At 46.5% G+C, this 27,617-nt stretch overlaps 1 protein-coding gene across 3 annotated transcripts; it reads right to left on the reverse strand.

Annotated features, from left to right (window-relative positions):
- Nucleotides 1–26,382, reverse strand: LOC6538269. 3 transcript variants are annotated; one of them, XM_039376934.1, is made up of 8 exons: nt 25,245–26,382; nt 24,513–25,167; nt 12,598–12,871; nt 11,724–12,045; nt 8,792–11,662; nt 3,414–3,693; nt 3,219–3,339; nt 1–2,080 (listed from the first exon to the last, which is right to left on the reverse strand). In XM_039376934.1, exons 2-8 carry the CDS (start codon nt 24,966–24,968, stop codon nt 1,728–1,730), a joined length of 4,677 nt encoding a protein of 1,558 aa, XP_039232868.1. In that variant the 5' UTR covers nt 24,969–25,167; nt 25,245–26,382; the 3' UTR covers nt 1–1,727. The 3 variants fall into 3 exon arrangements, with proteins under 3 accessions (XP_039232868.1, XP_002098796.2, XP_039232869.1); XM_002098760.3 differs by having other exon boundaries at nt 24,513–26,382; XM_039376935.2 differs by lacking the exons at nt 24,513–25,167; nt 25,245–26,382 and adding an exon at nt 13,732–13,926.
- Nucleotides 26,383–27,617: the final 1,235 nt, after the last annotated feature.

Below are 27,617 nucleotides of genomic sequence, written 5' to 3' on the forward strand. Positions count from 1 at the left end.
TCAATTTAGACATTTTCAACGTTTATTTTGCAACAGCTGCCTTAGGTCTATGCGGAACGAGAACTCTTCAAAGTGCGGAATTTATTATGCATTCCGCTCTTATAATTTGATATTTAAAGAAATCATTTTACGGCGCACGTTGCTGTTGCTCCTGTGCTGCTATTGCTGCTGCTGCTGCTGATGATGATGCTGCTCCTGTTCGCTTATACAATTTAAAAATCGCGACGCTTTTTGTATGCAATGCAATTATTCTCCATTTACAATGCACTCAGCGCCAAGTAAGCAAACAAACAAACAACGGCTTGAATGGCTTGGCTGGCTGCGATGGTATGGTATGGTATGGTATGGTAGGGAAAAATGGGATGCAAGGGGCGCACTCAGCGCACAAGGAGACAAGTAAATAAAATTGCAAATAAAGTAAAAATGTTGAAATGCCAAAGAAATGCACGGTACATATTTTACATTTATTCATTCGCTGATTCTGAATCTGCTTTAGCTTCTGCTGCTGTTGCTCTCCTGCTGTTGCTCCTCTTGTCCCCCCTGCTCCTCCTGCTCCCCCTGCTCCTCTTGCTACCCCTGCTCCTCCTGCATGTCCTTTCTGTGGACAAAAGCGACGATGGGCGGCATGTCCTCACGCCTGTCTCCTAGTCCTGGTAAGCCGAGCGTTAATAACAACGCTTATCTGCGGCATTAGGAGCATGCCAGCCACCGCTCCTCCCCCCGAACAACAGGAGCCAGCGACTGCGACAAAAAATGATAATGAAAAACTGAAATAAAAGCGCAGCGGCAGTGCCAACGGACAAACAAACGGACAAACAAACAAACGGACGGCGAAAAAGAATACGAAATACAGGCAAACAACGCAGCGCGAAGCTGGAGAGCCCAACAACTGAACATCTGAGCAACTGAGCAACTGAACAACTGAGCAACTGAACAACTGAGCAACTGAACAACTGAACATCTGAACTGTCCGGGGTTGGAGGACCACATAATTTAAGCTGCCGTTGCCTTAGCAATTGCTGGTGCTTCTGCTTTTGCTTTTGCTTTTCCCGCTGCCGTTGCCATTGCTGCCTGCATCGCTGCTGGCGTGACAACTTCAACTGACAGCCGCAGAGCAGAGCCATCATCCATTATCAGCAGTTGGCCATCTTAAAGTGCAGCAGAAACAACAGCGGTGCTATAAGGCTATCGACTGGACATGCAAATACCCTGTTATCAGCAATAAATAGTTTTGAACAGCAAGCTATGAAAGTTACCTGTTATCAGCAATAAATATAAATAAGCAGCAAGCTATGAAAGTTACAATTTAAATAAGTTCTTTTTGATTCTCTTTTTTAAGACGCCAAAGAATTTTTGGTGTTTAAGAGATGAAAACATTTGATTTTGTTAACCTAATAGGTAGTAATATACGGTCTACCCTGCAGAAGTGCCCATTTTCCGTGGCATTACTACAGCATCAGGACAGGAAGCGGATGGAAAAAAAAAGGCAACGCGGACAACGGGTGGCCACAACAATGGCAACAACAACGGCGGGAGCAGCGACACAAAATGTTGCGCGATGGCATTGTTTTAATGCATTTGGAGCAGCAGCAGTAGCAGTAGCAGTGGCACATGCAGCCTGTAGATGCGGGCGCTGGAACCCGCGGATGATGGCCGATGGCGTATACGCACCGTGCGCCACATTACGTATACGCACTCGCATGTGGCAAGTACGCCGCCGGTGGGCGCTACTTGCCGCCCGCGGAATTGCCGCACTGCTGATGCTGTTGATGCTGCTGCTGCTGCTGGTACGCCGATGGCCCCGAGGAGTCCTTCACTGTGAACGTGACGTAATATCGTTTGTTGCTGTCCAGCTTTTCCGCGGGCAGTGAAATTAGCTGTTTGTTCTTGCCGTGCGACAACTCCAGCGCCACCTTGTGGTTACAGCGTCCACCGCTGGCGCTGCCCATGCCGCCCATTCGGCCGCTGGAGGCGCGGCCGCTGGTCAGGATCTTGGGCAGGAAGAAGCTGCTCACGCTGCCGGTCTTCTTGTATGGTCCAAAGCCGAACTTTGGCATCGTGTGGTGATTCATCATGGGTACTGCAAATGCAAAGAACCGTTGACACACATTAGATTAATGATTCCAGTTGATGATCCTGCAGGTGCAACACTCAGCTAAATTGCATGGGCAAAAAATAACTGGTAATAAGAAATGGTGGCGCTTCCTGGTAACCCATTTCTGGGTGCCGGATTAGCAGCCATCTCTACGGGATTACCATAGCTACTTTCAGCAAAATAACTGTGCAGCAACAAGGGCACGTTAATGAAAGCGAGCGGTTGCGAGCGGTAATATAAATGCGTTTTTAATTTGGCATAAGCCCGACGCATCCTTTTCAGCATTCCACTCCAGCAACCAGCAGTGAAGCAGGCGAGTGAAGACGTAATAAAAACTGAAAAAGCCAGAAATCCAGAAAGCCGGGTCGAGAACACTTTTTTTTTTTTTTAATTTGCCCCCGCACTGAATAAACTGCTCGTAATTAGGATTTATATTTTTATGCCCGGCAGCCGGCCAAGTAGATGCTTTGAATACGAGTGTCCAATTGTCCGATTGTCCGCTCCCTTCCCGCTTGACCCACTCTCCATTTTTTCCCGGCGAAAGTGTTGCCAACCCGCTGGCCGGCCAGGCGATTTGACTCTTTGGCCCGGCCAAAAGTCTGTCTGGTGCCATTTTTCACGCTTGCACAGAGCCGTTTAAGGCCCTCGAGCAAATCGGCGGAGCAGCAAGATGCGGCAGCAAAGGAAAAAAAAGAAAAATCCAAAGCCAAAACCAAAAAACAAAAATATTCCGAGTCTTTGAATAATTTGTCAGTGCTGTCAGTTCTATATTTTACCAATCTAAATAAAGCCGATTGCGTAGCTTTTAACGTAATATTCATTCTGCTATATAAACACATTTGTATCTAACTGCTATGCTTACTAGTCCTTAAGTTAATTACTTTAATATGGTATTGCAGATTTAATACGTAAGCAATTTTGCTACAAACAAATTTGATAACTGATAGTATGATCAATAAAGAAATGATTGAAAATAAACAAAAATTGTATTAACTAAAAACTTTTGTACTAATAAATCTGCTTTAAAAATGCTTAATATCGGCCAAGTTTTTTTAGATAGCTAAGCATAGTTCGCTTGTGAACTTTTAGACAGGCTAAGATATTATTTTTTTAGACTACTTACTGTAAGCGGCACAAGGTATTCCCGTGTAGGCATGGGCCGCATGGAGACATCGGTGCGTCTTGGTGGTGCACTGCAGCGCCTTCTCGTAGGCATTGTAATCCGGACTGAGTCGGCGCTCCGCCTGAAAATGGTATGCAAAATTTGATAAAAATTGGATGAACCAGCTGGATGAGCGGCACTTAATCAGCGACCCACCTCCTCATACACCTCGTTGATGTTCTGGAAGTTGTTGGTGCCGGGACGCTGGAGTCCTTTAAGCGTCTCATAGAGGAAGAGCTCGAAGTTCTTGAACGTGTACTCGCTGAAGTTGTAGCGCCTGAGTCGTGTGCCCGTTTCGCCGCCCAAAAGGACACAGGACTTGTGGTAGTCATCCACCGCCCGCTTCACCAGCACCGCCTCGTTCAGCTTACTGGAGCGAATCTGCAGCGACTTGAGCTCCAGCAGATGCTGGAAGATCTTGCGCTCCATGTAATATCTGTAATATGAAGAATAAGATTGAAAGCCATGAACAAAAAGTGCCAGCGCCTGTTCCCCATTGTCCCCATCATCTGCAGATTCTGAATCTAAAGCTGAATGTGAATCTGAATCCGAATGAGAATAAGAATCAGTGTGCCGGGGCATTGCAAAATAAATGTTAGCAAATGTACGTAAATTGTCATTTTGATATTTCGCGAGTCACAGACAAAGGCAGTTCGCCGCCCGCTGTTCAGCTGACAAAGGACCTTCCTCTACGCTTACTCCAGGATTCAGGATCCAGGCCGTAGCGCAATAAAAAGGCATCATGTTATTAAAATTTCAAAAATACTAAAGTGCGTACGCGGAAAAAATTCTATTAATAATTGAGGAACGGACGGGGAAAATAAAAGAGGAGCAAGCGAGCATAAACGAAGCGAGTCAAATTAAAGCCACCGACGGCGCCCTCTAAGCCATAAAATGTTATTAGAAATTTCATTAAAAATTAGGTAAACAGCGAATTTTCAGCGCTTGAGGGGCACAAGGATGCGGCTAAGGATATGCATCTTGGGTGCCCCCTCGAAAGTTGCTCCCTTAACTCGACTGCGGGCCAGCGGACTCTTCTAAATCAACGAATGACGTCCGAGCCTTTTCGCCTTTTCGCAAGAGAAGCGGCGCATTCACCGAAAAAACTAAGCAAATTTGTCGAGGGCACTTGGAGTGCACAAAAAAAAAAAACATGCGGCGGAGCTGGAGCGGCGTTTTGGAAAACTATTTACCCAACGGCAGCTGCCTTTGGAAATGAGGAGGAGGATGAGGAGGATGAGGAGGAGACCGCTTGACACTGCTCGCCACTTGGCTGCGCTACGCGAAATTATGCAAAACAATTTGACTTTGAAACAAAAGTTCATTGCTCGTGGAATGGATGGTTGGTTGGTCGGATGGTTGGATAGCTGAAAAGGCAGGCAATAAATAGGTAAGAATCCTTGTGAGCCAAAAGCTGCGTAATAAATTGGCCAAGGAGCCCAGCGAAATCCCCCTAGAACGGACTTCAAAGCGCGGCAGCGTTCTTCCGCTTGTTTTGCTGCCTCACCAGTGGTCATCATCGGTGGTCATCGCCATCGCCATCGCCATCGCCATCGTCATCGTCGCCTTCATCTTCATTGCCGTCTTTATCATCATCATCACGGCCATGGCCCATCTTGGCCACCATCCTCATCCTCATCCTCATCTTCACCATCGCCATCAGTTGTTTGCCGAAGCGCTTTTCAATTTTACGCCTCGCTTTTGGCTCCATTCGGCTGCGCTTGAGTTCTTTGCAAGTCTTTCGCTTTGTGCAAATACTTTTTGCAATACTGTCCTTGGCATATTTTTTTTTATTCGCCCACTTTCCCGCCGCACCGCCACGCCCATCGCCTGTGCCACTGCCACTGATTTCCGTTTCCGCTCTACGTTCGCCTAGTACAACTTTCATTTCATTTTCTTGTGCGCGTTGATTTTGTGTGGCACATTTTTCCACTGCTTGCAACGCTCGCAGCGACCAACTGTCCCACCGGCCGTAAGACCCACTGACTGACAGCCGCCCACGTGCCACCCAGCAACCACCCACGTGCCACCCAACCACCCACGTGCCACCTCTTCCTGTTTGCGACACAAATGTGACAGGCAAAAAGTGCACGCAGTGCGCAGGCAAAGTGGATGAAGTGGAAAACCCGCCGGCGGCAAAGTCAGCACCGTCACCACCATCACTACCATCATCACCACCATCACTGCGCTGGTATAGGCGCAGCTTTTACTTTCCAACTGACAACGACAACAAAATGCAAAGAAATTAAGCGCTGCACAAGTTGCAACAACGAGTGTCCCGCCCGCCAGCAATTTGTGCCGCACAAGCAGCACAAAAGCGTTGCGCGAACCTCTTGCCAAGTGTTAATGGCTGGCCCACGAACACGCCGAAGGATCCAGAATGACGTGGCCTGCATACCAGCATACCTGCATATCCAGGGTGCCCAGCTACCAGGTTTTCCAGTTTGTAACTGTAGACCACGGAAGACGACTCCCATTTGAAAATCGATGGCCGCCAAAAGTGTTGACAAAGTCGCACCCCCTTGGAAATTCGCGAAAAGTCTGCGGCTCACGAAAACTTTAGCGCTTCATTTTTCATTACGGCTATATATTTTTGAGCCAGTGCTTCAAACTTTCAACTTGGCCAAGTGGCCGAGTGAGCTGGCTGTCTGGATTTGCGAGGAAAGCCAACCAAGAAAATCGGTTGGCTAGGACTTAAGCTGATCGCTCAAAGTTTAATGAATTTTCCCAAGCAACTACAACTGATGATAGAATCAACATTTTAAAGTCGGTGAACAAATATGGCTAATTCCATCACGCCACCCGCTCTGCCAAAAAACCAAAAAAAAAGGAAATCAGGCCCAAGGACAAGAGATAAACTTGGAGTCGGGTCATTTCGGGACGAAAAACGAAATCCAAATATTTAACAACGTCAATTACGTGAGCGCACATTATAAATCCCAAATCTCACCTGTGCTGCTGTTGCTGCTGCTTTTGGGACACGCAAAATTCGCACACAACAAGCAGCAACGGTAAGTTATTTGTTTAATTTATGCGTCAGATAAAATTTTAATCTCTTCGGAGCCAAAGCGAACAGAACAGAATAAAGTTGCCCGGATGGGTCTCTCTGTGTGAAAGCATGCGAATGCAAAAAATAAAACGAGAAATGGAAAATGGAAAATGAAAAATGAAAAATACGAAACAAAATAAAGTCTCTATTTACACACTTTTCATGGTATTTTTCTGGTCGACACACACACACACACCCACACACACCCATCCACCGCACAAAGTATTCGACTGGGAGCTATGGATTCACTTTTTACTTTTACTTTTTTTTTATTTCCCTTTTTTTTTTACTTTGGCGAAGTAAATTCTATTTGGATTTTCCACACCCCGCACCCCCCGGATGCCCAACCATATAGTCTTCTGGAATTAATTGACTCACCCCGCCGACTTGTTGAGGAACTTGTTCGAAAAGTTGCTGAGCAAGACACTTGTTTGACTTTCGGTTTTGCGTATACTTCGTATATTGCGTATATTGGGTATACGCCGTGTATTTGTCGAAACCTTAACATGGCGCTGGTTTTCTCCAGTTATCTACCGTTTTCTCCCGGTTTTCCTCGCGTTTTCCTGGCGTTTCGCTTTGGTTTTCTCGCTACGGCTTATGCAAACAGCCGAGTTAAATATTTTCATTAGTCAAGTGGAAAGAATTATTTATGAAATGCGCTCGCCGGCCGGATTTCGCTTCTGTTTTCGTTACGTTATTGTTTTGTTTTGTTTTTCTTTCTCGGTGAATGTTTTGCAAATTTATTCATGGGCTACAAGGCAGATTAGCAAAATTAATAAAAGTCAGCTTACGCTTTTTAATTAAGTTTGGCGGTCCCGGCTTATGCAAATACCATAAATAAATACAATTGACTTTTAAGTTTGAGCAACAGCTTACGACATCGATCCGTGACACTAACTCCAAAATGAATGACAAAATTAAATCAGTGCCACACGAGGTTTGGCTTTAATTGCTAGTGTGAGTCTATGGCCAAAATGCGCGGGGAAATCCCCGGGAGGCACACAAAAGGATTTCCAGAAACAACGCGGCAAACGAAGAGCGAACAGAAATGCTAATCGTCCTTGCCTTCGAGGACCTCTAAAAATGCTCTCGCTAATCTGCACTAATTCCATTTACAATTAGCATTAGTGAGTTGTAAAACGGAGCCAAAGACTTTGCTTCACAGCGAGTACGACTGTTTGCTTGCGGCTAATTTTCATATTTTGTTCAAGTTTCCGCATAAACAAAATATCCCACCGCAGGTGGGCATCCTTTCCCGCAACCGTTCGCCACTTTCACCACTTTCTCCGCAACTTTCTCCGGAACTCTGCCCCGATTCCGTGCAGCTGGCTAATTAAAATGAGCAACTCTTTGCCGGAAATGAGCATTACGGCTAATGACAAGCGCGGTTTGGCAGCGGAGATTTTTGGGCCATTCGAGGGCACTGGAATAAATCAGCCAGGACATTACCACAGAGCTCTGGACTTGACCAAATTATGATTTACGCTTCGAATGGCCAGGCCAAATATTTTTTCTTTTTTCATTTGTTGAGGTAATTAAGGCAGTAGATAGGGCGTAAGAATAAGCGAATTAAGCTGTTGTCACCAATAAATGTGTCACAAGCACCTCATCCACCTGTTATCATAAACGTTAATCCTCGAGGCTTAAAATCCACGTACAGCAGCACATAGTTCATGCTCAAGTACACGAAAAATGTACATTAATGCCGCGTTTATTGCCTTTAACCGCATTATAACAACTTTAAAGCGCCCATTTTTATGGCGAACGGAAGCTGGGCAATTTATTTGCTGACCAGCACAACAATGGAGGCAGATCCTTCGTACAAGGACCAAGAAAAGAAATGAGAAATGCTGCCTGGGCTATTAAATCCCTGGCTAAATTAACTTTAAGGCGGCATGCTTCGGCCAGTCTGATTACATTAAGAGGACCCCGTGGCCGCAACTGTAGAGGCGAAGTGCGCGCGTGATATAATGCGATGCGAGTGCCGGGCAGTGGGACGACATTCAAGTTGATTAAAATCAAGCATCAAGTAAATAAATCTACGGCCAAAAAGGCAGCTTCGTTGGCGCCACTAACTGCCTGCAGATTAATTTAAATGAATGAATCTCGCCATCAACTCCGCCGGGCCCGTGACCAGGCCGCAACTTACCCTCAATCACGGCCAATCTGTACCGCTTCCATCGCTCGTTTACCGGCGAAAAATCGGATAATTTATAAGTTGCCATTACCGAAAGCCATTTGCATATATCGATTTTGTACATATTTTCTCGAGTACTTTGAAGTTATTTTCTTCAAAGCCGGAGCACCTTTTGAAACCATCATTTGAATTAACATCAAATTCTTTGATTAAACTAAAGTCACTCGCTTTAATATGAGTTATTATTGTGTCTGTGTTCTTTATGTTGCTTTGCACACTTTCACTTGGTTTTGAAACCCTTTCAATTGTTTTTTAAGTTTTTTTTTATATTTTTTTCAGTGTACTCACCTCCTAATATTGCGCTGTATGGAGCGGGTGACGGCGCCCATGTCGCAGGCTCCCTTGTCGCCCGGCTTGCGGTTCTCCATGCGGCTGCTGCAGGAGCGTCCATCCAAAGTGGCGTAGATGGGACGACGCGGCATGTGGGCAGTGTGGGCGGAGCGCAGTGTGGGTATCTTGCTGCGCTCTGCCCGCGGACTGGGCTCGAAACCCGAGTCCTGGTCTTTGGTGGTGGCCAAAGCCATGTTGCTGCCATCGCGCGAATCCTGAGAGTTCTTCCAATTGCTGCGCGTTTTGTTGCCGCTGCGCACGCGCTTCTTGAGGCGTCGCTTCCTTCCATTGCCCTCACAAGCGTCATCCGCCATGGTTGCTCCGGCTGCTCCTGCTCCAGCTCCTGCTCCCACTCCATGTCGATTGCCACTGCTGAGAAAGCGACGCAAGGCACTATCGTGCTCCGGATCAATGCCATCTCTCTCATCATCATCGTATTCGTCCTCGTACTCCTCATACTCGTAGTCCATCTTCTCCAGCTCCGCGGCACTGGGCAGCTGGACGGCAGACGCCCCATCGCTAACCACCTTAAAGACCTGATTGCCCGCTTCGTAGTCAACCTTGCGTCCAGGTCTTTTGGTGCTTTCATCCAGGGAGTCATCGCTTTTCAGAACTTGGAAGCTCGATTTCCGTTCACCGGCCGGCTCATCGGAGGCCGAGGCAGCTGGATTTGAATTTGGATTCAGAACTGGGTCATCGTCCGCCGAATCGGAAGGCAGGAGTGTAAAAGAGCGCCTCGTCTCCTGTTCCCTTTGCGGTGGCTCCGGCTGGGGCGGCGTGGGCGTTTGGGCTGTGGATGGGCGTGGCTGTGGTGCTGCCGGTGGCTTTTTGGGCTCTGCAGTGGGTGGAGCTGGTGGAGCAGCGGTGGGCGGAGGTGTGGGACTAGGATTGGTATTTGGTTTCGGCTTGGCTGCTGCCTGCTCCATCTGTTCGGGTTTTTTGCCAACAGACACTGGCTCCACAGCCGCAGATTCCATCCCGTCGGCCTTGTTGGCATTAGGCTGTGGTTGTTCTGCGGCACTTGGTGGTGGCTTTGCGGCTTCCTCCTTGGGGGCTGGTGGAGGTGTGGCTGGCGGAGGGGCTGGTGCAGATGGGGTTGCAGGTTTTTGGTGTTCCTTAGCCTCCTCTTCCGGCTGCTTCCCAGGTTCTTGACCCTCTTTGGGTAGGTCCTTTTCGACATACTTTTCTTCACTGGAGCTTTTGGACTCGCTGCTCAGCGCAGTGGCTGCTATCTTGATCACCTGCTCCACCTCCTTCGAGACCAACTGCGTCTCCTCCTCACTCAGCTGGAGCTTGACTTCCTGCTCCGAATGCTCCTCCTTACCATTTTCCTCTGCAGGTGGTGCTTCCTCGGAAGATTTGGAAGTTTGAATCTCCTCTGCATCGTGATGCACGTCTACCTGTGTGACCACTGACTTGGCTGCCTCCTGTTCCTCATCTGTCAGCTCAACAGCATGAGATTCCTCCACCAAGAGGTTATCCATTTGTACGGACTTCTCACTCTGAGCGCTCTGTGTTGGTGACTTGATGAAGGTTCCCTCCTTAGTGGGTGGCGTTTGATGCCTGCTGGCGGATGGTGGTCGTTCCTTGACACTGGTTTGATCCTTGCCGTTTCCAGCCTGGTGATCCCCATTGACAGTGAGTGGTTTCCGCGAACCCTTCTCCGGCGATGAGTGTGCCGTGTGATTCTCCTCGTCCCGGTCGCTGTTGTCTCGGTTTTTTGACTTCCTGGAGGACGTGGAACGCTTGCGGCTAACCACTCGATCCTTTTGCCGCTTGTGGTAGCAACAGTTCTCGCAGGAGTCCTCCGCACTCTCCTCCTCCCACTCACTGGAGCTGGCATACCGCTCCCTGGACTTTCGCCTCCGAATCTCGATGTTGCTCTTGGAGCGACAGATCTCGCTGCACCGCTCGTGCTTGGACTCGCCACAACTGCTGGTGCGCCTCCTCAGTTGCCTTCTCTTGTGCCGTCGACAGACGTGCCTCAATCGCTGCTCCTTGCGATAAGTTTGCTCCGAGCAACTGCAATCCCCATCTCGTTCGTCCTCCTTACCATTTCCGTTTCCATTATCCGAATCGGAGCGTTTTAGATACACCACGTACTTCTTGGAGCTGCGCAGATCGTGCAGCTCCTCCTTCTCCACATACTTCAGGGGTCTCACCATGTCAGTGGCGTTCGTTTCGTGAAAGGGATTCCCAGTCCTTCTGCTCGACAATCGCACCTTGTTCGCCGGCTGACCGCCGTTGGCCTGCAGGAACTTGGCCGTGGAGCGATGACCACGCTGCAGAGCTCCATCCAGTGGGGTTAGGACCAATCCACGTGAATTCCGGTACACGGCATTCACATCTGCTCCGTAGTCCAGCAGCAGCTTGCACATGTCGGTGTAATCATTGGCCGCCGCAATGTGCAGCAGGCTGCGTCCATCATTGCTGGTGGTGTTCACCTGCTTGGGCCGCTGGTTAAGTAGCCACTCCAGGAGCTCCCTTCTCCCGGAGGCGGCGGCCTCGTGCAGCGGCAGATCACCCTTGGCATTGCGCAGCCAGAGATTGGCACCACGCTCTTTCAGCAACTTCAAGGTCTCGAACTGACCCTTGGAGCAGCCGCAGTGGGCAGGTGTTCGTCCTTTGCGATCCTGGCGATTGGGATCAGCCTCCAAGTCCAGCAATCTGGCCGTGGCATCTGCGTGGCCCAACGTTACGGCATAGTGCAGAGCTGTGCAGCCATTGGAATCGATTAGATCCGTGGGAGCACCACAAAGGCCAATCAAGGTATCAATGCACTCGGTGTGTCCACGAGAACCAGCACAATGCAGGGCAGTGAGGCCATCTCTGAAAGCATTACAAGAAAGCATTAACGATGAAATCAGGAAAGCCAACCTGGTAAACCCACTTATCCGACGACTCCACGCGGGCACCCGCTTTGACCAGGGCAATCACTGCCTTCGCCGAGCCCGCTGATGCGGCCCACAGCAACGGCTGGCGACCATCCTTGTCCTGGACATCGACACTGCTCTGTGGATGGGAGAGCAGGATGCCCAGGATCTCCAGGGAGAGTCTCGAACTGGTGCTGGAACTGGCCTGCTGCTTGCTATCATGACTGGCGCCACACATCTGGGCGGCATAGTGCAGCGGAGTGCCACCATTGGCGTCCGGCTTCGCCACACTGGCTCCTGCTGCCAGGACCGCTCGCAAGGACTCCACCTCGCCACAAACTGGAAAACATAGTATGCATTAAGTCTAATTAGTATAGGAAAAATATTTGTATAAATTAAATCATAATGATAAGGAATTTCCATCAACATATGTTTGCAACTATAACCAAAGTTAATTAGAATGTTTTTTTGCCATTGTCCGCAAACATTAATCACGTTTAATAGTTCATGACAGTGCCCATGGATTAATTGCCATTAATTTCTAGTCAACAAATGAGTTACTTTTTAGTTGTAATTAATTCGAGAATTCATGCGGTGCTAAACCAATTGTTGCAGCAGTATTTGTAATGCTATTACTGCAGCTTTTTGTTTGGTCAGTTCAATGTAAATATTTCTAGGCCAAGTGTTAACTGCTGTTAAACAAATTGTTGTTTAAATAAAATAGTTCAAACAATAATAGTTTACTCATGGACAACCAATAAAAATGGCTGTTAAATCAATAGGTTTTGTGTAAAAAAAAAACAGTACAATAGTGGAATATAAACAAATAGAACTGTTAGTCTCTATTAGAATGAAAAGTTTACTTTGGTGCGTTGGCAGCTTCACACTCACCTGTGGCCCAGTGCACCACCGAGTGGCCCTCATTGTCCACCGCGTTCACCTCCGCCTTGTTGGCCAGCAGCAGATTGACCATGGCCAGGTTGCCCTGGATGACGGCCAGGTGGAGCGGCGTGAAGCCATCCTCGTCCGCCGACTCCAGCAGCTCGGGGGCTGCGATCGCAATGCTGGCGGCCGCCACGAGGTCCTTGCTCCTCTCCGAGTCCTGGACGGCACAGTAGTGCAGCGCGTTGCGGTGGCTTCGGTCCCGCTGCCGCAGCAATTCCGGCTGTCCAATGATGAAATGGATGCAAAAATGCAGAAACACTTTAGTTAGTTAAGTGGAATAAGAGGGAGGGAGGGGGGTCAAAAATTAATTACTTCGCCCGCCGGAAAATTATGGCCGAGCGGTGCGATTGCACCTGCTGAGTTGAGGCCGCAGCCGATTAATAAACTAATTAAAATGCCATTTGCATATTGCATCAATTTGCATCTGGACATGCCCCCCGCACCGTCCCCTTTCCCCTCTCTGCCCCACCCCTACCACTTGCCGCCGGGCAGCGTTTGATGGATCGCGTAATTTTCACAGTCTCCGGCTTAATTGCCAGCAAATATTTTGGTGGAATATAAGTGTGTGCATCGAGTGTTGTTGTTGTAGTTGTTCTTTGTGCTGTTTGTGTTGTTTGTTTAACCGGCGAGTTGTTGTTGTTGTTGTTGCTGCTGGTGGTGTGGTTGCTCGGTCGATTGGTTGTCAGCCAGGCCTTTTGTGTCCGAGTGTCGAGTGGCTGATTGGGCAAAAGCAATTACTTTTTCCAAACGCATCACACCTCCGCCGGCAGCGCATTTAATGCGATGCCACAAAAATGGCCGGCCAATAAATAATTAAACATATTCTCGCGTTAATCGTGCAAAAATGATTGCAGTCACACGTAAAAAAAAACGAAACAGTCGTGAAAAAAATGGTCTTTTGCCAAACGCCGTTGGTCAGTAACTAAAGCAACAACACAGCGTTGGTAAACAAATGTAAACAACGACGCCTGGAAGGTGCAATTGCAAGGGAAGGGGGTGGGTTCTGCCCCAAAAGGACTGGAAGCCGTTGTCCTGGGCAACGTGGTGAGTTGCTAAGGACTGGGTGGTGTGTTGGCTCACCAGATTATCGCTTGCATTTTTGGCGCGCAAAACAATATCAAACTCCAGCGGCGCGGTGAACATGGCTCGTCCTGGCAGTCAGGAGCCTCGGTCCGCCTTCGTCCTTTTTTGGGCCAAAGGATTTCGGGTAGGAGCGACGAGCGTGGCGCGTGGAGCGTGCAGCGTGTCAAAACATGTCAAGTGCACAAAAAATACTGTCGCCGCCGCCGAAAAGTATGCTAAAACTTTGCCCGCTGCCGCCAGGAATTCGCAATGCGACGACAGCGACGCCAACACAAGCTGAGGCAGCGACGGCGACAGAGGCAGCGACAGCGACAGCGGCATAGGCAGCAACGTCAGCGGCAGCACGCAAATGTGAAAGTGAAAACGTTGGCAAATCGTCGGCCAACGGGGCGGATGATGAGAATGAATGTGGGCGGGCTTGGGTGGACAGTCCTCTTTCGTTTTGTGGGGCGCCCATGGGCGCCGCTTATTAGGCTTCGCAACTAACTTTTCTTGCGGCATAGTTTGTGCTAATTTCTTGCTGCTTCCGCGCCTCTTTATTCGCCGCCCATCACTCGAAAAAATGAAAAAGTTCCCTTTCAAAACTGACTTTTACTTAAGGTACTACAAAGTTTCTTAAAGCAATTGTGCAAAACTTGGACAATTCCTGTTTAAATGGTGGCAAATTGTGGTATTTTGCCTTAGAATGCTAACTTTAACATGGCTAAATTTTAAACCAAATGCTGAATCCTATTAAATGTTTTGACAAGTCAAACGAGATATATAATATTCGAAGTAATATTTTTGTATCTTCCTAATCCTGAAGGTGCCTTTTTCCCAGTGCATCTGGTGTTTATCTTGTCAGTATGGCTGATTGATTGACTGTGTTGCTTTTTTAACCAACATTCAATTCTTACAAACATTTCGGGCACGCTGCCTTGCTATTTATATCGCGCAAAGGATATCGCGTGACTGCCATAAAACTGTCGTGAGACGAGTGGAGGCCACCTTTAACCTCTCACCTGTCCCACAGCCCCCCTCCCCCGCAACATACCCCACTGGATTCGCGGGAAGTGCTCAATTTATTGCACATTTTAGCATGAGTCAAACAAGAGCTCAATAGCTGTGGAAGAAAGTAAGGCGAAACTCTTGTGGCAAGAACAACAAAAGATGGTGAACTTTGACTATTAGGCATTTGCGTGTTGCATGGGCGCACTTGAAGGGATTACTTTTGGGCAGAGAAAGTGCCTCTTAGGGAAGCAAAGGATTCACAGGACGTACGGCAAGGACTCAACAGGTGCAAACCACTCGGTTATGAAACCCCAAAAGTTAATTCTGCCCAAGTTAAATATTTAATGTTTCACTTAATTTACAGTTCTACACCGAAAATGGTTCACATTTTTTTTCCAGCACTTTGGGATCTGTGGGATTTTCATATTTTTCTCTGTTGATTGAATCGAATTTGAGCTGCGGCTACGTTTGCCTTTTTTTGTTTTCTGTTTGCCCAAAAACTTTGGCAGCAAGGGGAAAATGTTTACAATGAATGATTTTTATTTGCTGCTTCCGTTATCTTTGGGCCAGCTTTTTCAGCTTTTTCAGCTTTTCTGCTGGCCGGGCGGTTCGGAGTTGTCTGAGTTGCTGTTTGTTTCTTACGCTGCCGTCCGGATTATGAATAATTCAAATAAACTGAAATGATACCTAAAAACTTTGACAACCCATCGCCCAGCATTCCGCTGGCCCGAACACACAATGGTTGAAATATAAAAACGGACCTGAGGATGGGGCATTGTTGCTCTCTGCTCCTCTGGCTGCTTTGTTATTATTATGATGATGATGGTTGGTGTGATTGTTGCCGTTCGTATTCGTTTTTCGACCACCCACAACAGCTGCCACCCACTGGCCGCTTCTGTTGGTGTCATGCAAATTTGCATTCAACTTTCTACATTCACCCGACACAAAATGAAATGCGATAATCAAATACGACCAACAACAATGCGCTCCAAAGGGGCAGCACCAGCTGGCCCCCCCTCCAATACGCCCCTCCGCACCCTTCCCCCTCTCTTGGCCAGATAAAACTTTGGCACTGCCAGTTACCCAGTCCAACAGTCCACCAGTCCACCAGTCCAACTGCCCGCCATTCCAGTTGGCCAACACGAGGCGATTGCCATCGCCATTCGAGTTCCTGTTTATGCCATTTTAATAGTTCTTTAAACAAATAAAACGTGCTTGGGCCGCGTAAAAATGGGGTCACAACAATGGGAGAAAGATCATAATTTCCAGAGGTATACTTAGGTTTCAGAAAAGAACAGCAAGTAAAGCAGAAAATATTTTGTACTCAAAATGCATTACATAAATCTCCATCTTTTAAAGCAGAAAATATTTTGTAGTCAAAATGCATTACATAAATCTCCATCTTTTTTTTGAAAACACCGTTCGATTAAAAAGTTATTTTCGAACTCAACGAGGTTTATCATTCCTATTGGTATTTTTGGCATAAATTGTCTAGAAATGGTCAGTAAGCGAAAAGAATTACAGTTTTTTACTCCTAATTACCAATACTAACCTACCAAATCACTTTTTGACCGACTCTGTTAAAATAATTTTTGGCCAAATTTTCGCATTTTTTGTAAGGGGTAACATCATCAAAAATTGAAAAAAATGTAAAAAAAAATAGAATTTTTTTTTGAAAACACCGTTTGATTGGAAATTTAATTACGAACTCAACGGGGTATAACATTCCATATTTGGACCACTATTTCGAATGCTGTGATCAAAATACCTAGATTAGATACGCTAGTCCAAATAAACAATTTCTTAAAAAAAAAAACACAATGTTATCTGCACAAAGCTGTGCTTTAATTTTAGACCCTAATAGGGTGCATAATTTACTTTATATAGCCAGGAGTTATATATGCTAAACAAAACTGGCGAGCTAGCCCATCTGCGTTTGGTAATCTCGCTTTTAGTTTCGCCAGATTAATGGCAAATGAGCTACAAAACAACCCAAAAGGTGAGCATTAAAAGGCACGAGTCACGATTTATGGCAGCAGTCCGGCAAAAAAGCAGTCAAGCAACAGTTAGCCTGGTGAAGACATAAAATTTCACATTTTACGATTGCTCATCTCGATCCGGGCAGCTCATCCTTTTGGATCCTTTAGCAGCCTTATGCACGTGTTGTTCATATGCGGCTGCTGCTGCCTTTAAGAGCTTCCGGGAATGCCGTAACGACAACTAAACTTAAAAATTCCTTTGGGTTTTTGCACACCCAACAGGCATACGAGACTTAAGGGGCCATCAGATTTATATGCCAACAGTACGAGCAAATCTGAATGGGTGAGACCTGCAGAAACAGGGGAAAACAATTTGCGTTGCTCTCGAAAAACATATATAAAGATATCAAATATTCGACCACTTCCACTTCCCTTGTGCCCGACGACGACTTCCTCCTTTTCGGCATTTGCATAACTGAAGCGACAACTGTCATCGTCGTCGTCCAAAGGACAAACTCCACAGGACCCACAGGATCTGCTCGAAATCACAGTCTCAAACGCAGCGGTCAGCAGTCGCGCACTGGCCGGGCTTATTATTCATATATCGTAGGCCATTAGCATAACAATGGGATGGCAATGGAGATGGAGCTGTAGATGAAGATGGAAGTATGGTCGCAGAAGTCATAGGATGTGTTCGGTTCTACTCCTTTGATTCAGGAGCATGTAGGCACCCGCACCCACAAACCAAGTTCCATGCGGTGCTCAGCAGAGTCAGGAAGTGCGTACAAATATAAATAAAGCATAAATAATAATGAAAGACGACGCAGCCGCCGCAACAATAACAGCAAGCACACAGTTACATGATAATGCATAAAAAATAAAATACATGCATGGCCTGAGTGCCATGAAAGGGCGCAAATGGCAACTGGCATCTTGGTGCGTAGGGGTGGAGGTGGTGCTTGGGTATCCAGGGTATCCATGGGGATTCCGGGTGGCTGTGGGCCAGGGCACGAAGGAGAACCGAGAATTCGACTTAACGCTTCGTTGGGCAGCACATCCGCCATAATTATGTGTGACGCGTCTGGAGAATGGCACATTAAAAGGCTGGAGCAGCCCGAAAACAGGCGCCCAGCACAACAGGCGTCCTGCCGCAGAAGGATAACCCCTGGATAAACCTGGTACAGCGCCCAAATACCGGAAACTCTTTTACGGGCGCCTCGAGGTCGCAACCGCTGCGGCCTGTCTTCCAACGCTTAAGATGTCAAGTGACCACAGGGCACAGAAGCCACAAGGCAGTGTCCTGCTCAATGGCAAATTTATGCGCACAATGCGCCATTCATATGTTAATCACATTTGCCCGGCCCCTTAAGATGTATTTTAATTAACGTAAGCGGCAAAGTGCGCAGGTAGCAACCGCATGAAGTCAGGGGCGTATGCAAAAAAACATTTCAGAGGCTTAAGTCTCATTATGTTAATAATTCCGTTTTTATAATTAGAAAACTGCAACTTAGGTGGTGCCTTATTTGGATCGATGCTTCCAAGTTTGAAATATTTATTTATAATCATTCAATAAAAATAACCATTTGTTGTTGACAATCACAGTGCTCAATTCAATTAAAATCGTTAATTTATGCATTCCAAGTTAAGCAACCCCGCGTATCGCCCCTGTTTTGATCTACAACCAGAAACGGCAGTTCGTATACAAATAGTAGGCGAAAATGTGGGCGTGGCAGTGTCTCAAGTCGGCAGACGCCTCAGCCGCAACTATAATTTGCATGCTCGACAGACAAAGCTTAACTGCTGCTCAGGCAGGTGGCAAGGATATACTCATACATATACAGCTGAGTTGCGAGGGGAAAAGTAAGGGGGGAAGAACAAGGATGATGCTGCTGCTCTCTAACTGTTGTTGTGGCACCTTTTATACTTCTAATTAGTGCCACGTTGGCGGCTGCAGCAACAATAGCGCTTGGCTGCGTTCACTGCAGTTGGCTGGCATCGGGCTCTTTGTTGCGGCATCTCTATCCTACCTTTGGCAAAAACCCTTTGCCCCGGCGAATCCTTGCCAGTTGGCAGCCCACCTGCTGATCCTTGAGGAAGCGTTTCACTGTGCAGCATTCTTAAGTAGTTTTGGCAATTATTTACAGCTACTTTGGCTCGGGGCCCCCCCTAAAAGCGCCATTTTACCAACCGACCCCCCAACCCGCTTTTCTCATCCGCTTTGGCCTGAACTCATCAAAAGGTTTGCCGCACGGATTATTATTATGCCATGTGCCGGGATCCGGGTGCCTGGATCCTGAATCCGGAATCCCAGAGTCCTCGGGAATCGTGAATCCTGCTTACCTGTACTCCCTTCGCTGTGTAGTTAAACTTTCGCATAGTTTTTATGCCGTGCTACGGATTAACAACAACGGCAAACTTTCATTTTGATCTACAAACTTTTCCGGCGGTTTGAGCTGCTGGAAAACATCCCCGGCCACTTTTCCTCTTTTCCTCTGCCAATCTCCAATCTCAGGTGGTAGAATGTTTGCTAAACATCATGAGCAATTTTCCCGCTTTAACGGCAATTCAATTCCGGGTACACGGCTCATGCATACTTTACACGGAGACCCAGCTGAAAACATGGCAAATATGGGTTGGAGATGGGTAAAATGGGTTGAGAGCCAAGAGCTGGCGTCCATGTCGCCTGCATAATTCATTGGCCAAGTTGTAAGTTGTAAGTCATGGCTCAAGTTTTGTCCAAATCGAATTAACTTGCAAAATATTTTAGAAACTCAGAGCTGGCGAACTTCACTTGGTCAATTAAAAATTATGCATAACCAGCCAGTCCCCGCATTCCGAGTAATTTCCGCAACAAAAACTTTCTATCCTCTATCCTCCCCCGCTCCGAAACCCAAATACCCAGCCAGGACATATACCCTCCCACCCCTCCATCCATGGCAGGACCAACTGTGCACCGAAGCGCATTAAAATTAGTAACAAGCTATGCTCATTTGTGTCAACTTTGACTGTCATTATGCACTCGGAGCAAATATTGTTGGATGCCGAGGCAAAAGTTTTTGGTCCTGCCCGGACCTCTCATGTGATTAGCCCGCCGGGCGCTTCCTTGAGCAAAAATGTTGCCGGATCAGAGAGGCGCAGAAAGGGGGCAGGAGTTGCAGGAGGATACAAATTCATACACGGATATCCTATGTGCTCCAACTCCAGTTGAACTGCAACTTTGACCAGGCCGAACTGGACAGCTGGGAGCTGGGAGCTGGAAGCTGGAAGCACGGCAACTTCTGGCCAGGAAGTCATCTCGAAAGCCAAACAGTTGTGGGCTTCCATTGCAAGACAAATTTCTACGATTTCAGTAATTAATTTGCCAATGCAAACTTTGGTCAGTTGAGTCGACTCAACCGAGAGAGAGAATCATCCTCGTCATAGTCCGTCTGCTATTTCTGGTGGTTTCTAATTAATTGGACAGCTGTCCAGCTAAGCCGACGCATATGGTCCGGCGGCCAAAGTTCGGGGCTCCACCCAATTGGAAATGGGTTTTTGTGCTCAATTAGCCCAGTGACGCTCGTTTGGGGGCAAACTTCTGATGATGACCGAAAACCTCAAACCAGCACCCATTGCCATTAATTTAACTCGTTGGTAACGCTGACTTTTATTTCGACATTTGTTTGGGCCTCGCCAGCCTGCCTAATTAATTGTATTCAGACATGCAAAACTGTCCGAAATCGCATGCAAATGTCGGGGGTCAGTTTTTTGGCCAAATATTTCGATCCAATCAGTGGGATCCTTTGGCGCTGATTGGATTCCAATCGCTACTTGTTTCTGGCTTTATCTCCATCCTCACCTGACTTTCGACAAACAGCCGAGCGATTAATTAAAAATTCAAATGACTGCAACGGCGACTGCGAAGTTAAACAGATACCGTGAAGTAATCTGAATGTAAAGGCAATGGCAAAGGCAAATCAAATGAAATAACGATTGAAAAGCCAGTGCTACTCACACAGAATAAGCGAGGGAGGAAACTGGGCGAAATGCAAACTTTTTCGACGTCATTTTTAATGAATTTTCAACAAAATGTGCCAAACGTGTTGAGCAGTTGCAGTGTTACAGTTGCCGAGTAAAAAAAAAAAAAGGGTGGCAAAAAATCGCAATTAAAATTACCAAGCCGTGGCCGGAGCAAAGGCACCGGAAAAGGATCCGATTGCAACAGCCAACCAAGTTCTCCTCCTTTCGCCATTTCGGCCAAATTGATAATAATTTGCACGTTGATTGAGCGGCAATGGCCAAGGAAAGCGAGGGGAGTGAGGAAAGGAATGGAAGGAGTGCTATGAACGGGCGTAATTAAAAATGCCAACTGAAGGTCAATGGATAGCAGCTAATGGAAACTGTTCAGTCCCTAAACAACTAGGTGCTTCAGTTTTAAAGGGAAAGACACAAGGCTTTTTGAATAACAAATTAATTTTCAACGACAACTTTTGGGGCACTCTCAGGATCGCAACGAAATTCCCACTTGCTTTTCCCTAAGGTTCAGCATACCCTGTTTGCTAAGTTTGAGTTCGGGTATATGCCTTATTAACCTTAAAAGTATGCGCTGAATATTAGGTAGTTTTGAGGTGACAAACACTAAGTTGCATTAATTTCAATATTTATTTTAGCTTTGTTAATTTATGTGGGACATTTTGTATGCCTGCTAATATCCTTGCAAGACATGCAGAAATGGGGGCATCAACTCTATTCATCACTACCTCACAAAGTTGCCCGATTGTTTTGTTATTACGTTATTTGCAACAAACAAAAGAGCCTCTTGCGGCTCTCGGTTGGCTTAAATCAACTTCTGCAGCTGACTTTTCAACGAAAACTTTTACTTAAAGCACCAACGTGAAAAGGAGCCAATGGCCAGCAGCCTGGGACACTGCGAGTGGAGTGAAAAGAAGGAACAGGACCCAGCACCGCACCGCTTCAAATCTTAAGTGAAAATAAATAATTCACACCTGCAGCAATCTGAAGGATGCCAGGCAGCGGCACACGCACACACGCACACTTAGATAGACATACAATTACGAACTTGCGGTGTAAAACTTCAGCTTCGAACTCTCGGCTAAATTGCGGTTTAAAGTTGAAGGCAGTAGCTACACGTAGCTGCTGAACAACAGCGAGAAGTGACCTACACGCGGAGGTGGGACAATTACGCCATTAACATTAACTAAAGGCGGGCACAGAGCTTGGGGATTTTAGAGGAACAGCAGCAACAATGCCAGGAGCCAAAAAGTTTTATTTTCTAAGAAATTAAGTCTTAATTGGTAAAAACAGCAGCAACAGCAGCAGAAGCAGCAGCAACAACAACGACAACGACAGACCAGGCAGACAATAAAGACGAGAGCCCAAGATATTGAAGGGTGGCTGGAAAAACCAACATCAATGAAAAGTTTAAGCAAAACAATAGCAGGCGAGTAAACAACGTCGATGAATGTTGCTTGAGTGCTCTCAAAAAGCCAAGAAGCCACTAGCATTCTGTGCTACAATATACGAAAGCCAGTGTCCCTGTATATATATAGTATATATATGTACATATATATATATATTTCCGATGTGTGTATAAGAAGCTTTGGGGCAGCAGCTCTGCAATAGTTGTTACTCATACGCCATGTTGTACACAGCAATAAATCGAAAACACAGAAATCCAATAAAGAGAGCCAGTCATATAGTTCATATATAGTTGAAGTGGTCCTTCAGACTACAAGCGCTATTAAAATAGATTCACAAAAATATAGAAGCGCTAAATAAACAGCACAAGAGCAAGGCAGCAAAGCAGAGGCGACATAGCCAAGTGGAGCTGTTTAATTATTCTTTGGCAAAAATACAAAAAATAAATAGAACGACTATTAGCCAGAGAAGGCGGCAAAATTAAAGACATTAAAACTTTTAATAGCTTAGGCGGCCTTATCAAAGCTGCAAACAGAGAGTCACCAGATATGCGGAGACAAGACAAATTAAAATATGTCCTGCAGGCACAAGATATAACTGAATAAAGAACAAGCTGAGCAATAAGAACAGGACGAGACAGGGATATAGCCGCAACCGAACATTAATAATATCAGTCAGCGACTGGCGATGTAATTATATACAGATTTACTGAATAACCTTGAACCGCGAAACGATTTTGTTTACCAAAAATACGAAAACACAGCGCCGTCGTCGAGTAATTGACATAAGCACTGCACATTCACATTACGCATACGCCTCGTTGCCCATAAGTTGAAAACCAATTTTTCGCCCCGGCTCGCTCATTGGCTCAATGATGTTTTTTCAGCGGGGCAAAAGCGAAAATGCCAAATGCGGCCATATTTCTGTTACACTTTATGAGGCTCATAAAGAACGCGACCCACAAAGTAAGTAATAATCGCCGGCATTTGCGATATTTCACAGGCAAATAAACTGCTTGGCATCGCGGGCAAAAAGGGCGTTTTATTTTTGGTGCTGCGGCCAAGGTTGGCCAACAGAAAATGTCATTTGCCAATTACATGAGCGAGTAAGCTGGCAGAAGGGGTCGTCGTCGGTACAACCAAAATTTCCCCAACTCATCTAAGTATTTGCGCAAAAAGTCGCTGCTGTCGAACTGTGCGCAATACTCAATGTCGGGCAATTTCACATCAAATTTGGCGTCAATATCAATTTCCAGGACGAAAGGCACGCCAACTGGCCGGAAATGAAGGCATTTGTCAGAGCTCACAATGCCTGGCGAATAATTGCAAAACTAGCAACATGACAATTCTATGGCCCGAAAGGGGGTAAGTTCAAGAGGAATGAAGGACGAACGGCTTTCGAGGACATGACCAGGCTCCTTTAGCAGCCAGAAAGCAGGCCTTGAAAATTTATCTGCGTTCAATTAAAAACTTTTCAAATTTCAATTAAATGTGAAATTGGCATATTTAGGCGCTTGATGAACGGCCGAGGACACCAGTCGAAACGGAATCAAATGATGGTCATGATGGGCCAAAAGGAGCAAGGAGCGAGAATGAGTAGAAGAGTGGAAGTGTGGAAGAAGAACCATTTAGCATTCACCATTCGGCCGGCATAACTAAGCTTGGGGGATTATTTTGTCAATTTTAAATGTCCTGCCATTTACAGCATTCAAATTCAACTCGCCTTTGTTGTGCGCTCGCCCAGCCTGTTGTAGAAATGTTTATGAAGCAATTAGGCGCTCTGAACTGTGAACAATGCGCCGAAATGACTGCAACGGAAATTTAAAGACCCCTCCCCTCTTAACTCACACTACCAAACTTCCAGAGATTCCGAAAGGGTTTTCCCTTTGGCTTTAAGCTTTCTGCCGGCTCATCGTGACTGCAGAAAGATTAGAATCTTTGCCTCGATTTGGGCCTTTGTCGTCGGCCAAAAAAGATGACTGGATTTGTTTTTGGATTTTTTTTTTTGGAGGCCAAAGAGGCGAGGACCTGGAAGAAGTCAACTTGTCATGCTTGGACCGCCTCGGCTTAGCCATTATCCTTTATGGTAGCCGGCAAGTCCTGTTCCATTACACACTCGCAGTGGGCTTGTTGTTCGCCCAGGACTTTACACGTGTTGTAATGCGCGAAAGTAGTCTATCTGGATAGTTTCAGAGCATGCACTTAAAACCAAAATAAGGGAGTTAAAAATATAGATTCTAAATACAATTTTTCTAGGTTCTAAAGTAGGTTTTGGGTGTTTAATTTGAATGAAAACTTAAAAACCAAGAATGAAAAATGTTACTTTAGTGCTTTCTTTTAATAACAATTAAAGTACTTAGTAAGTTTTTATTGGAGTGCATTTCCATCTTACCTTTTCGCGCATTTGGGCGAGCACTTGGACAATGTCGCCCCGCTGACAGGCGTACATAAGACTGGTGCAGCCCTCGGCGAGACGCTTTCTTGCCGCAAAGGATGAGGACTGTGACTGTGTCACTGTGAGCTGGGCAGGATCTGGGTCTGTTTCTGGCACGTCCACTGCTGCTTCCGCTGCCGCATCCGTGTCCGCATCCCGGCTGCTGGCCGGCATAGCAATGACTTTGTCTGCTGCCTCTTGCCTTTGCAGTTGCTGTTGCTGCTGCTTTTCCTGCTGTGGAGAATGGTCGTTGTCCTGCTCCTGCTGCTGCTGCTGCTGCTGCTGCTGGTGCTTGGCGCGTGTCCTTCGCGGCAGCGGACTCTCGAACTGCAACTGCTTTTTGGCGGCCTTCAGACGTGGCGGCTTGGCCGGCCCCGTCACGCGCTTCACTTCCGCTTTCGGACGCTTCTGCATCCTCTAATGCGGTTAGTATCTGACCCGCTTTTTGTTCACAATTTTTTTTTTTTTCTGCCTGGCTTTGTGCTTGTATTTGTTGTCTTTTTGTTGTTGCGCTGTTGGCTTTTGCTGGATTTTTCACTCATTTTACGCCGCTTTGATGCATTTTTTCCCGCTTAATGATGGTGGAGCTGGGATGGGTTGGCCACGGCACTGTCTATGTATAATTAAACACTAATTTGTTTGCTCACAACTGGCTTGGTTAAGGGCTTCTCTGATGCGGGTCCTTCTTACCGCCGATAGTTTGCGGTTGCCGTTGACAGTTTCGCTAGTTCAAAGCAAACACATTCTGTGCTTTTAAGCGGAAACGGAAGTGCGGAGTGCGGAGTGCAAGTGTGGCGGTGTGCGCTTCTTTCAGTCGAACGCCTTTTAAATTTTCAACGGGCGAACGCAAAGGCAACATCCGCGGCAATGTTCTCGTCAATAATTAATTTCGGTTTTTATCAAAGAGTGAGCAACGCATACACACACACACACACACACACACACTTGTCGTGGCATCTCGGGAATAGGTTGATGCTTGGCAAAAGAGCGAAATAGACAGCTAGAAGCCGGGATCCAACTGCCATCCCAAAACCAGACCAGCCCAACCACCCCCCGCTGCGCACAAGCGCGTTGACAGGACCTCCGCGCTCGCTTTGCCCGCTAAAGTATGCTATGAAAAATTCACTGTCTCTGCATTTGATTTAAATTTCCCTTTTCACACATAAGCGGCGCACATTTCACGCGATATCAAAGTGAGTTTCGTTGTTAAATCGCGTGGAAAATAGTTTTTGAAAAACGCCACCGCAGGCGGAAACGGAAATTCCTTGCTTATTTTTAGCCACAAATAATAATCATGTGGATGCTCAAGCTAAATCCGCGTGCGCATAAAAACCAAAAAAAAAAAAAAAATTTGGAAAATCTGCGAAAACCTATCGAGCTGATTGCAACTCGAAATTAAATTATATAAACACAAGAGCTCGAGAGCGAATGCGAATTGGATTGGATTGGATTGGTATGGAGGGAGTGGAAAGGCTCATTGATGGCGATTGCCGGGCATTAAGCTCGATTCGTTTGTTGCCTTTCAGGCGATTTCTCCGCCTTCGTTGGATTTACATTTAATTTTCTGCTACTGCCACAGCCACAGCTACAGTTGCCTCTGCCACAGCCAGTTGCCATTTTCAGTTGGCGATGATTTTGGCCAGGTTTACGAGGCGTTGAACATCCCAGTCGGTTGAAGCGACTGAAAGCCACTGGCAGACGACAGGCGTCGGGCTTTTAATAAATTAATAATAAAAACCGAAAGGAACGCTGCTCGCAGCAGTTGGTCGGGAAATGCAATAAAATTTAACTTTTCTCCTCACCTCCCAGTTGGAAGTTTGAGCTCCATTAGCTGACGTTGCCCAGAACGATGATATGGTGGCAAAAAGTCAACAGCCAAAAAAAAATACGGTTTGTCGACGATTTTCAGCCGCGAAACATTTTTAATCCATTATTTGCAAAATTAAAATGGTTTCAGGAGTTTTTAAGACAATGAACTTGAGCGAAAAAATTATATCAATCATTTTTTACATCACCTGACGCTTAAAGTTGCATAAATTGCACTGCACATTTTTTACTCCAATGTAAAAAAAATGCATGTAATTGTATTTAAAAACTTTGTTTCCATTATAAAACGGGAACAAATATTTTCCCCGAGTTGAATGCCACTGTAAAGCGAATAACGAGGAAACTTTCTGGGCAATCGAGAAAATTTGAAAATTGAGTGGCATCCGGCAAGTGAAAATGGCTTGGCCCAGATAATGCAAGTGGGCCAAGCCGAAATGCTTCAAGGACACTCGGCCAAAGTCGCATTATTGCCAAATGGCAATTAAACTCAAACACAATGTACACACGTGTGTGTGTGACCCCTGCTGTCCTGCAGAGAAATGTGGATATGAGCATCATAATCATTAAACCGTTTTATAGTATGGTGTCGCCATAATTATTCTATTATTAAGTACCAAAACATTTGTCATGCCAGCCATGCCAGGAATTGCTCGCATATTTGTAGTAGCAGCGGCTGTTGCAGCTGTTTATAAATGATTAAACCTGGCCAACTCGAGGGCGTCCCGGGGCATTGGGCATCCTTGCTCCTTGGTCCTTGGCCCTGCACGAATGTATCCTTGTGGCCTTACACAACGTCTGTGATTGTGCGGTGGTGGTCAAGTGTGTGTGTGTGTGTGTGTCCTGCTGTTAAACGCAAACTTAGCCGCTTGGCAAATAAACATTTTAGCAAATTTACTGCCAACTGACAGCTGTCAGCTTTATAACCACCATCAAACAATGGCAATGCGATGGTGCGGGGTGTTTCCAGTGGCATTCTGGATGCGAGGTGTGCACAGACCGCATCACTATTTGCCAGGTGAGTGGTCGACAGGGAGAGAATCCTGCGACAACTAAGCACACAGCAAGGGTCACACATACAGAAGCACGAAAGTGGAGGATCCTGGCTAAAGTAGCTAAGCACACAGACACACACACCCACACATATGCGCGCGTTGAAGGGGACAGGCAGCCAGGCAGTTTTGCCTACTTAACACTTCATTGAAAAACCACTTGGAAAGCCACTCCACCCACGTGGGC

Source organism: Drosophila yakuba, chromosome 3R, assembly GCF_016746365.2.
Source record: "Drosophila yakuba strain Tai18E2 chromosome 3R, Prin_Dyak_Tai18E2_2.1, whole genome shotgun sequence".
Lineage (NCBI taxonomy): Eukaryota > Metazoa > Arthropoda > Insecta > Diptera > Drosophilidae > Drosophila > Drosophila yakuba.